At 40.3% G+C, this 12848-nt stretch overlaps 1 protein-coding gene across 1 annotated transcript in view; it reads right to left on the reverse strand.

Annotated features, from left to right (window-relative positions):
* Tet (tet methylcytosine dioxygenase-like) overlaps positions 1-12848 on the reverse strand; it is a 207763-nt gene that overhangs the window by 86755 nt on the left and 108160 nt on the right. Inside the window, exon 2 of the mRNA XM_017905540.1 lies at positions 8800-8874. Coding sequence (XP_017761029.1) covers positions 8800-8874 — 75 coding nt within the window. The remainder of the gene's footprint in view (positions 1-8799; positions 8875-12848) is intronic.

A 12848-nucleotide genomic window follows, 5' to 3' on the forward strand; every position in this document is an offset into this window, starting at 1 on the left:
AAATGGAACTTGTCAGACGAGCGGAATATTCGGATCGAGTTTGGAAAATAGATTTCGCAGCGGGAAGCAATCAAACTTGACCGGCTCGATGTTGTTACTGAATTACTGCGGGGTTTTGCGTTTGATCAATAAGGAGAGGTTCGAACGAGATTCCGTTATCAAGGCGAGCGCAAAGATCCGCGGAAACTACAGCGGCGGGCCTCGATACCCGGCGATCTTATCGCCGGCAACTTTTAATGACTCATAGAATACCGTGAAACAGCGTTTGCAGAACGTTCATCGAGGTCGCGTATGAGATATCGAAACGTCGGTTGTAAACTAGTTTCACGGAATCGGTTCCATCGTCTTCACTCGTAAATCCTCACATCCACGATCCAGCAAACGATATACTTTCTCCTTTCGTTGAGAAACGGAATAAATTTTAGAAAACGGGTGGGGGGGGGGCAGGGGGCTGCGATGGGAATTTGAATCTTAATTTGAAATTTGGAATCCTTATTTCTAAAACTTTCACGACTGTTCAAGTGACCCCCTATTAACGATTGATAGTATTAACCCTTTGCACTTGAGAGGAGCCTCTCAGTCACCATTTAATTAGATTCTGAAGATCGATGTTAATTAATATATCAAATACAAAATTACCTAACGATGCGTGCAATGTCGAAGTAAAATAATTCTACGTGGGGGGGGGCTGCGATGGGAATTTGAATCTTAATTTGAAATTTGGAATCCTTATTTCTAAAACTTTCACGACTGTTCAAGTGACCCCCTATTAACGATTGATAGTATTAACCCTTTGCACTTGAGAGGAGCCTCTCAGTCACCATTTAATTAGATTCTAAAGATCGATGTTAATTAATATATCAAATACAAAATTACCTAACGATGCGTGCAATGTCGAAGTAAAATAATTCTACGAATTAATTTGCATGCGATTTCTTACTTGCTATTTTAAAAATATCCTCGACTTTATGACAGGAAATCTTCGAATTACTATTTTTCTGTAACGAAAACATCGTCGAGTGCAAAGGGTTAATTGAAGATATATGGACATTTATCTGGTAGAAATATTTATTTTCATTCTACAACTGTAATTACTATCATCTATATTCAAACTACTGTTATGCTGCTTGATTCGCGTGTATATTTAAATCATCAGTTACATTACCATTTAAATTACTACCTGAATTACTGCGTTTAGATCACCATTAAATACTGCAATCACTATTTAACTCAGCCATTATCAATAGCGTTAATTACCTAGCATTAAACTCCCTCTCTACGTGCAAACACTGTTATCAAAACCACCGCAATTCCAATAATCTCGTAATAAAAAAAGAAAAAAGAAAAATTGTTATCCCTTCTTTTATTCAAGTTCAAAATACCTGAATTGCATGGATTTTTCAATTTTTGGATATATATTACAGGTATTACATTCGGAGACCAATTACACCCAAATTCTATGAATTCCAATAATCCCTTAACAAAAAGAAAAAAAAGAAAAGAAAAATTGTTATCTCTTCTTTTATTCAAGTTCAAAATTCCTGAATTGCATGGATTTTTCAATTTTTGGATATATATTACAGATATTACATTCGAAGACCAATTACACCAAAATTCCATGAATTCCCAAGAAGAATAAAAAATAAAATCCTCTCCAACCCCTTCCTACCATTTTCCATATTTAAATACCTCCAAATTTCTTATTAATTTTATTCAAAAAGCGAAAATAATAGTAGATTCAAGAAAATCGTTAAGAAATCCATGGCGTTAGGATACCCATAAAAGAATCGTCATGGGGAATTGTTTGGCCGGAAGCGGCGAGTGAAAGATGGATGTCGCGAGTTTCGCGAGAAGTTTCGCGAGCAGATGGCGCGCGGGAGCGTGTATCGGTACGAAGGCGACGGACAAATCGGCGGGAAGCGACGGCGGTGACTGGCGAAGACGAATCTGGCAAGAGATTTCCTCTTTTTCCATTTTTTCCTACCCGTTTCTCATCCTTTTCGCCCTCTCCGTCGCGGCGAAATGCAACGACGGCCAGATTAAACTTGCAGCTGGGACGCAATTTCAAACATGGCGGTGCAACGCGGCACACGCGCGTCTCCAGTCGATCAATACCCTACCACCATCGCGCGTTGCTTAATGTCAGTTCTCCAACTCCGTCGCTGCTCTGCGAATTTGTTAGAAGGGAACATCTTCGTCTCGACGTGCAGATAATTGGATAGAAAATCGGGGAAAATCGAGTATTCCAAATGATCTCCAATTTTTATTAAAAATCGACTTCATTCGATCTTACATGACTTCCTGCTTGGAAGGATATCTTTTGGACAATAATTTTTATTTGTATTTTTCCTTTTCTTCTCTTTTTTTTGTTTTTTATATTTTTTAGAGAGAACGAAGGATAATTTATTTACGATCAAGAGAATCTTCTATTTTTGTTAAAAATTGACTTTTTTAAATCTTCCATGACTACCTGCTTGGAAGGATACCTTTTAAACGGATGATTTTTATTTGTATTTTTCCTTTTCTTCTTTTTTTTTCCTTTTTATATTTTTTAGAGAGAGAGAACGATGGGTCATTTATTTACGATCGAGAGGACAATCGAGTATTAAAAGGGACGTTGTATTTTTGTCAAAAATCGATTTTATTGGATTTTCGATGACTTCCTTTTTGGCACGGTGGTTTTTATGGTTTATTTTTGAAAAAGTCGACGAGATATTTTCTTACCATCCGGCGGAAAATCGAGTATTCAAAGGGTTGTATTTTCGTTGAGAATTGATTTTATTTGGATTTTCCAGGATGCCTCTCTGATTTTATTTTTCATTTTCTTTTTGAAAGAAACGGAGGGATATTTTCTTTTGATGATACGTTTTATACCAGTGTAAAGGTGTAAGACGAGGAAGAATTTGTTTATGGAGGAACTTTTATAGCCGAAGGAATTGTCTACTGTTTTACGAGCCAGAAAGAGCACGCATCGTGGAAGAATCGAATGGAGAATTCTTTTCAAAGCTCTGTCAATTTTATTCTGTTCGCGCGAATTTACGATTCATTAATCATTCGCGTGACTAATCCATGACTGTCACGTTAGCGTTCTAGAAATAGATGAAAATGACAAGTGAATTTGAAGAGATACGTGTATTACGTGGTAAACGACGCAATACTGCATTATCAACTTCTTTTTTTAAAATATTCCTTCGCTTTTCATTATCGTCTAATTAAAATATTTAACTAATTTACCAAAAACGAAGAAAAGAAAGATTAGTCTTTTCCATTTCGATTTTCTCCGCTGATTTACTTTTGTTCTCAATTATTTCCCAACTATTACTATTTTTCATTAATTTCTTCTTATTATTATTAATTATTATAGTTTTTTAGATGATTCTATATATAAAAATAGGTAATTATAAAAACAGTTTAAGCAGTAAGTTCAAGAAACCGATTTTGTATAATATATTTAAGTCGTGGAACTCTAATTATTTCCAAATGAAACATACATGATTTAGGTCATTTTCCTAATTATAGATATAGATACATTTTAAATGAATTCTTACTGTTATTATTATTATACCTAAATTGCGAAACTTTAAATATTGCCAAATGAAATATACGATTTAGACCATTTTCATGATCACAATTTTAGCATTACTATCATTACTATATTATTACCATATTATCCTAACGCTTCTATCAGCCCTGTCGAACTATTTTCATAGTTAATATTCGCGGCGAATTAGTTTTACAATTATTCCCCCTAATCATCGCGAAGCTTTAAATATTTCCCAATGCAACATATATGTAACTTAGGCTATTTCTATAACCCAAGTCGCAGTATTATCCTCACTACTACGTTACTACTATATTATCCTTGCACTTTTATCAACCCTACCGAACCATCATTCGCTTCAAATTATTTCCCCAATTATTCCCCTCTGATCATCGCGGAACTTAGCGTTTCCTCGGTGCCCGTCTATCCGCTCAAATTTCCACGATTTATGCAAAATTACCGTCCCTCGAGCAGGGTCTATGTTTGCACTGCGACTCCCGGCGAAGGTGGGAAAATTCGTGCGGGCGCCGGCCAAGACAATCAAATTTCCTCGCATTAGCCACCCCCGAGCGGCCGCCGCGGTTTTGTTTAAAAACCGCCGCCACTGTTCACGCAGCTGCAAAGCAAACATAACGTAGCGTTCGGTTCGACCACACGCTGTTTTTCCCTTACACGTACGTATAACGCCGCGATTTTCCCGTCCCTCTCCAACTACACTCGAGTACCTTCACGTGTACCGAGTTATGTCGTGTGTAACACAGAGAGAGAGAGAGAGAGAGAGAGAGGGAGAGAGAGAGAGAGAGAGAGAGAGAAAGAAACAGAGATAAATAGAGAGAGATAAAGACAGAGAGAGAGACACACACACTCACACACACAGACAGAGACAGAGAGAGAGAGACACACACACACACACATCCACACACACAGACAGAGACACAGAGAGAGACAGGGAGAGACAGAGAGAGACAGAGAGAGACAGAGAGAGACAGAGAGAGAGAGAGAGAGAGAGAGACACACACACACACGCACATCCACATACACAGACAGAGACACAGAGAGAGACAGGGAGAGATAGGGAGAGAGAAGAAAGTGTTCCGAGTTATGTCGTGTGTAACACAGAGAGGGGGAGAGAGAGAGAGAGAGAGAGAGAGAGAGAGAGAGAGAGAGAGATGTAAGGAGAAGAAAGTGTCCCGAGTTATGTCGTGTGTAACACAGGGAGAGCGAGAGAGAAAAGAGTGGGTGGGGGGGAAAGAGAGAGAGAGAGAGAGAGAGAGAGAGAGAGAGAGAGAGAGAGAGAGAAGGAAGAACCGGTGCAGAACGCACGTGTGCTAATGAAAAATCGTGGGCCAACGTAAGCTCCGAGGAACTTCGCGTTGGCCATTTTGTCCTTTCGTCGTTTCCACTCGGATGGAAATAATGTACCACGAATCGGTGGAATAATTTGACGAACGAGGATCGCCAGAGGATGTTTCGATAAGCGAGGTTTTTTTCCTGAAAAGGGAATTTTCGCGGTGAAAATTCGTTTCCGAGAATTATTCGCGAATTTTGATCATTTTTCGAAGGGATTTTGCATTTTTGAAATGAATAAAAACGATAAAATATTTTCGAATATGATCTAACCTAACCTAACTTAACCTAACTCGTAAGAATTCTTTCAATTCCTTAAGAACGACACACATTCTCACTAACACCATAATATTCGTTACTTTAATTAATCGCGAAGAATTATGCCTCGAAAATATACTTAATTTCGTTTAACCACTGTAAGTCGTATATACATACCTTATTTACGATAAAATTTGTTATTGTCTGCTGTACAGCTCTTCCTATTTTATGTGTGCATATTTTATATCACTTTACTAAAATGGGCTTTGTTAGCCTGTAAATTTCAATAAATAAAAACGATGCAAAAATTTTGGAACCTAACTTAACCTAACCTAACTTAGCTCGAAATAATTTTCTTAATTCTTCAAGAACGACACACATTCTCACTAATTATAACTTTACTAAAAAGGACGTTGTCAGCCCGTAAGTTCCAATAAATAAATAAATAAATAAAAACGATGCAAAAATTTTGGAACCTAACCTAACCTAACTCGAAATAATTTTCTTAATTCTTCAAGAACGACATACATTCTCATTAATTATTACTTTACTGAAAGGGGCTTTGTTAACCCGTAAGTTCGATTAAATAAATAAATAAAAACGATGCAAAAATTTTGGAATCTAACCTAACCTAACCTAACTTAGCCCGAAATAATTTCCTCAATTCTTCAAGAACGACACACATTCTCACTAATTATGACTTTACTAAAAAGGACGTTGTCAGCCCGTAAATTTCAAAACGATGCAAAAATTTTGGAATCTAACCTAACCTAATCTAACTTAGCCGGAAATAATTTTCTTAATTCCTCAAGAATGACACACATTCTCACTAATTATAACTTTATTAAAAAGGACGTTGTTAACCCGTAAGTTCCAATAAATAAATAAATAAATAAAAACGATGCAAAAATTTTGGAACCTAACCTAACCTAACCTAACTTAGCCCGAAATAATTTTCTTAATTCCTCAAGAACGACACACATTCTCACTAATTATAACTTTACTAAAATGGACGTTGTTAACCCTAAGTTCCAATAAATAAATAAATAAATAAATAAATAAATAAAAACGATGCAAAAATTTCGTAAAATTTCGAAATCTTCTCGGACGCGTTGCAATATCTCGAATGCAATTTCGCTCGCGTCGTAATAGCACTTAATCGCGAAGATTCGACACGAAGGACTCGCGGCGAGCTAGACTCGTGGTCGCGGTGCAGAAGGTTAACAAGAATTCCTGCAACTGGAATCATAAAACGGTAGCAATCGCACGAAGTGCGACACTCGCTGGTGAGTCATTGCACAGCCGATCGGAGAAGAAACAAGTGCGAATTAAAATCGATACACCGTAGGAACTCGATCGGGGGATCGAGCAGCGACCTGGCCTCGGCGGGTCTTGCGCGATTCGCGAGGGTTGAGAGCGGTTTTCGAGTGGAGGCAAACACGGGGCCGTTTACTCGCGCGTTACCACGTTTCTGGAATTAGAAACGTGACGGGTAAGTGGCGAGCCGAGTGCGCTGGAAAAAGAGGAGTGCTCGTGGAAAAGAAATACCGTGGAAAAAGGCGCGGGTGCAGGGGAAGTAGGGGCACAGGGAAGGGGGGCGGGTGAAGAAGACCAACGAATGTAGAAAACGAAGAGATCCAATTCGAGGATCAAGCAAGGGGAAGAAGGTGATAGATGAAATGAGAAAACGAGATCCAAAATTGGGAAAAAATGGAATAAGGTAAATCAAAAAACGAGTTGAACATTAACGATAAAGACAAGAAACAGCTACCAGACGACGACTCGTGAAAATCCTACGCGCTCCTACAGCTTTTCTATCCGAAACCTAACCTCACTCTTACGGTACAATCGCATCGTTCGTGGACAAAGAATTCACGAAGAAATCCAAAGCTTTCGTGACAAAATTCTGCGTTTATTTTCTCCTCTTACATCCTCGTACCCCAACACTTCCCAACTGTGTTTCCACCGTTCCCGAAGAGTCGCTGCAAATTTCGAAACCTCTTTGAAACTGATTAACCACTCGCGCTGGCAAGAAATTCGCAGACGCGTGTACCAGAACGGTCCAGTGTTTCTGTGACAATTGCCTGACGACGTGTGTACCACGTCGTTGGCGATTCTGCGACAAAAGCATTACGACGTGCCTTGCACGTCTTTCCAGCGCGAGTGGTTAACCCTTTGCACTCGACTCGACGATTTTTCTGTTACAGGAAAATAGTAATTCGAAGACTTTCTTTTATTTACCATAAAGTGGAGGATATTTTTAAAACGGTAAATAAGAAATCGTGTGGAAATTAAGACGTAGATTTATTTAATTTCGATACCTCGCACACTGTTACGTTATTTTAAATTTGATACATTAACCCTTTGCACTGGTGGAGAGGCGTCTCTCAGTCGCCATTTAATCAGATTCTAAAGATGGATGTTAATTAATATATCAGATTTACAATTAGCCAACGATGCGTGGAATAACGAAGTAAAATAATTCTACGTCTTAACCAGTTGGCTGTGATTAACGAGTATACTCGTCATGCAAAAGTGGCAGGGTTTTGTGTCATGACTCATAATATTCTAAACATCTTGAAATTTGAGAATATGTCTTATTTTTCACAAAAATTGCAATTTAAATAGCCAACGGTCGCTACTTTCTACGCACGACGAGTATACTCGTCGTGACACAAAATCCTGCCACTTCTGCAAAACTAAGACGAAATATGCGAAAGAGATGGAGGGAAAAGGAAAAATTGCCGGAATCGGAAACAAGATCGAGAATTGAGAAACGGTGAAAGAAAAACATGCATCGTATAATCGAGGAACCAGATATGAAATTGAAAACGAGAAGAAGCAAGGTGAATCAAAATATGAGCGAGAGATCGAAGCAAAATATGCGAAACGTACAAAAATACGAAGAATCGAATGAAATCGAAGATAAGGGAAGAAGCAAGATGAAGATGTAACGAGAATATAGAAAAAATTAAATAAAACTGAAACGAATATCCGAAATTAAATTAAAAAAGGAGAGAAAAAAGAAAATCGAACGGAACTGATTATATCCTATAACCCAAAGATTCGAATACATAACCTATACCTAAACGTAACGAAACATAACCTATGTATGATGAAAGAATACAAAAAGGAGCCAATATTTGCTGATACATAAAAAGAAAAAAGCGACAAAATTTCAGGCAAATTGGGAAATTGCAACAAAAAAAAGTACGAATTTTAGTATCGTTCGGGAATTAGGTTATTAACTGCGCCACTAAAAATACTCGAATGACTGAAAATGATTTTTTGTCGTATCACGATTATTTACGATGACTAATTAGCTATTTCTATAGCATCGCACAATTTAGACGTTACGTACTCGCCGGCCTTGAATGGTTAAATACACAAACGTATACATCAAGAAACAGGAAGAGAAAAAATATTTTGGAGCGAATATTTAAATGCGTTACAAAATGAAAAATTAGTCGCTCTAATCTATGAGTATACATACACCCATACAGAAACGAAATTAATAAATAAATAAATAAATAAGTAAATAAATGAATAAATAAATGAATGAATAAATAAATAAATAAATGAATGAATAAATAAATAAATAAATGAATAAATAAATAAATAAATAAATGAATAAATAAATACGCAGCACTTACCCTGGTCGCACCCTTGCCCCGTCCTCTGCCCCTCTCCCTGAACGCACCCTCGCCAGTCTGTAGGTGGTACAGGTGCTGAAACACGATAGAAATCTCATTAGTATAAAACGGCGGGGGCAGCCTGGGCAATCGATCGTCCGCACGCGCGATCGATCTCTCGTTCGATCTCGCGGCGATTTAAAACCGCGAGATCGCGGTCCCCGGCAGCCTTTCGGATCGTTATCGTGCCGGCGATGGACTATCGTAAAATCAAGGCAACCGTATCACCTCAATTGACCTCGTTAAGCCCAATAGACGCGCCAATAAAAGTATAACCTTCCAGGGCCAACGGTATTAGATTAGATTCCCGACGACAAAACGTTTTAGATTATTCCGGGGCGAAAGATGGTCGGAGATGGCCGCCCGCGGGCCTGATAGACGTTCGATCCACTCGATGGGTATTAACGAGACATCACCGGGGATAATTGGAACGGGCGAATTGCCCCGCGGCACCGCCGCGCTCGAAATTCATCGCCGCTTTAACCGATCGCGACATCTCGTTTTCTATTTTCGTTACCATTCGCCCGTTAAACCCGGTATAGTCTCTTCTCTCTTACTCGTCGTGTTTATATTTCTCCTCTTTATCTAACTCCTCTATTTCACCTTTCGCTGCTCGTTACTCCTTTTCGACCGCGAAATAATAACTTCGAACGATATCTATAGCCATAGTTGATTTCTCGTTTATCGATATCCTCGATCGATAAATCGATCCTGGGAGTCGTGCTACTTCCGGAGTTGTTTTTTAACTTTCGTCTTTTGTTTCCTAACCTCTCACATTTGGCTATTCTCGTTTTCGTTGGCGGTTTTATTTAGGGAAGGTCAAAGCGAAGGGGAAGGGGAAGGTGGGTGATTCTTTTTTTTTTTTTTTTTACTTTTATGGTACGTCAGGAAGAAAAATGAGTAGAGAGATGCTGCGAAATGGCGGATGTCGGATCTCGGAAGGTAGTGTCGGCGACTTTAGCTTCCGGTGCGAGAGAAAAGAGGACAGCGCTACGCGATCGGTAAAATGACAAGGGAAGTTTATTCGCAGCTTTTGTGGTCGGCAGGTGATTGGGTAGAAATAAAAGGAGAGTAGATTTGAGAGTAACGACGCGGATACGAAAAAGGGAAAGTGGGATTTATTCGTTTTTTTTAATTAAAGAGCGCGATCGATTCTTGTCGACGGCCGCTCAATGCAGGGACCTGCGTTACCACCGGGGAGAAAGAATCGCTGCTTTCGAAGCAGAGGCGCAGATGGCGCTAGTAGTAAACCCACCGTGGCTATTACACTTGCATCTGCGCGTCGCGGGAAGATTTTCAATTTCACGATCAAATCTTTCGTTCGCAGTACAATAGGACAAATCAGAAACAGTATAAAGCACAATTCTCTATTACTAAAAATTATATTACACCATAAAGTACGTTCTTAAAGTGCGTCAAACGTGAATAAAAATGGCAGAACTTAAAAATAAACGCAGTTGGTTGAAAAGTAAAATTTTAGCGACTCGATTATAATTATTGAGATTATTCTTACATTATAATTCACAGAGAAGTACTTTGAATATTCCTAACCTCCAAAGCTCAGTTTTTAAAAGAAGTCTTTAAAGTCCATTTCTTATTCATAATTCCGCGATTATATCTCTTCCGGAGTTGCTATTTACTATGGCAACGTCCAAAGGAGAAAAAGATAAGGAAGACGGGGAAAGTTTCGGATCTCGACTCGCCAAGGGAGTCTGAGGAAGAAAACACGGGAAACAAATTTAACCCGGGCGAAAAAGTAGCCAGAACTCGGCGCGGTAGATCTAGGAAAACACTTCTCACCCTCTCGCGGAACTAAAAACAGGCGAGACTCAAGAAAGCCATTTCCTCCTGATCACCTGCCGTTCATCCCTCGACTCGTACGACTCTCTCCCTGAAATTTCGCGACCACCCTTCACGGGCCAGCAACCGATCTAACTTAATACTCGAAGATCGACTACTTCTATTTCGTGATGGAACGAAACAACAAAATGGAATAAGCAAAGCGAGATCAAAAATAGAAAGAAGAAAGCAGGGAAGATAAGATAGCAAGAAGTAAAGAAAGGGGCAGAGAAAATAAAACGAAGAATAGAAAGAAGAAAATGGAGGACAGAAATAAGAAAAGAACAGAAGGTAGCAAAGAGAGGATAGAAAAAGGAGTTGAAAGAGCAGAAGAAAGAAAAGGAGGGACAAAAATAAAGATGCAAAGAGAAGAAATAAAGAGAGGAAGAAAGAGGGGAAGATAAGACCGCGAGAAGAATAGAAAAGGAAAGGAAGGACAAGAAAAAGGAAAGAAAGTGAAGAAAGAAGAAAAGGAGGGGCAGAGAGAACAAAATGAAGGATAGGAGGAAGAAAATGGAGGACAGAAATAAGAAAAGAACCGAAGATAGCAGAGGTAGGACAGAAATAAGAAAAGAACCGAAGATAGCAAAGGGAGGATAGAAATAGGGGTTGAAGGAGCAAGAAAAACAAAAGGAGGGATAAAAATAAACATGCAAATGACAGAAATAAAGAGAGGAAGAAAGAAGGAAAAATAAGACAGCGAGATAGTAGAAAGAGGCAGAGAAAAGAAAAGGAAGAGAAAGAAGAAAAGAAAGAGCAGAGAGAACAAAACGAGGGGTAGGGAGAAGAAAATGGAGAACAGAAATAAGAAAAGAACAGAAGGTAGCAAAGGGAGGACAGAAATAGGGGTTGAAAAAGCAGAACAAAGAAAAGAAGGGATAAAAATAAAGATGCAAGGGACAGAAATAAAGAGAGGAAGAAGGAAGGGAAGATAAGACAATCAGAAGAATGAAAAAAGGAAGAGAAAAAAGAAAAAGAAAAGCAGAGTCAACAAAACGAAGAATAGAAAGAAGAAAATGGAGGACAGAAATAAGAAAAGAACAAAAGCTAGCAAAGGGAGGACAGAAATAGGAGTTGAAGGAGCAGGAAAAAGAAAAGGCGGGATAAAAATAAAGATGCAAGGGGCAGAAATAAAGGGAGGAAGAAAGAAGGTAAAGAAGCCAGCGAGAAGAATAGAAAGGGGTAGAAGAATGGAAAAGGAAAGGAAGAACAAGAAAAGGGAAAGAAAGGGGAGAAAGAAGAAAAGGAAGGTAAGAAAATAGAGAAAGGGGGAAGGAAGAAGGAAAGAAAGAAAAAGAGAAGAGGGGGAGAAGTGGGAGTAGGTGGTCGGAGGTCGTAAGGTGCACACTCGGAGAGCAAGCAGATCCCCGCCGCGCGAGTGAACATCGAGGTCCGAGGCAGGCGGAAAACGTCCCCTTCGCGCGGCACACGCGTGGACGATTATGGTCTAATTCCCTTGTACGCGCATTCCCACCAACCTACCTAGCTTACCTACCAACCTACCTGGCTGCCTCGCATGACAGAACCGTCTTGGTGAGCGAACGAGGAAAAGCGTAGTTGTCGGTGCATTCGATAAGCGTACGCTCGAAAGATAGGGGTGTGTCCCCTTAATTCCATATCTCTCGTTCTCTCCCTTTCACCCTATCTCTCTCTCTCTCTCTCTCTCTCTCTCTCTCTCTCTCCCGCGAGCCCTCTCTGTCCCGCCAGAGAAAAGTAGCGAGAGAAAGGGAGAAAGGGCGAACCCCTTCCCGGCTGCACCGTCTACTTTTCACCCTGTTTCTTTCTCTCTCCTTCGCAACCCTCCATCGGCTCTCCGCCACCCTCCACGCCCGTTCTCCCTTGCTCTCTCATCGCCCTCTCTCTCTCGCCCCGTCGCCCCAGCCCGGCTCCCCCTTCGATTCGTCGCCGCTTTCTTCGCTCGCCGCCCGTTTTTCCTCTTTCTCCGCTTTCCCGCACCCGCCCGCGGCTCGTTGCACCTCCGCACAGCCCCAGCTCTCGCGTAAATATCGCGGTTTCTCGGTAAACAGGAGAACGCGCAGCGGCCAAAGAGGGACAACCGCGTACGCGGTGCGTGCACGCACACACGCCTGGAATTTGCGCGTGCACGCGCGCTCACGCAGCGTTCCTTGGACGCGACCGCGGTCGCGCGATGGCGAGACAGAGAGGGAAAG

Source organism: Eufriesea mexicana, unplaced genomic scaffold, assembly GCF_001483705.2.
Source record: "Eufriesea mexicana isolate 0111107269 unplaced genomic scaffold, ASM148370v2 scaffold3953, whole genome shotgun sequence".
Classification (NCBI taxonomy): Eukaryota; Metazoa; Arthropoda; class Insecta; order Hymenoptera; family Apidae; genus Eufriesea; species Eufriesea mexicana.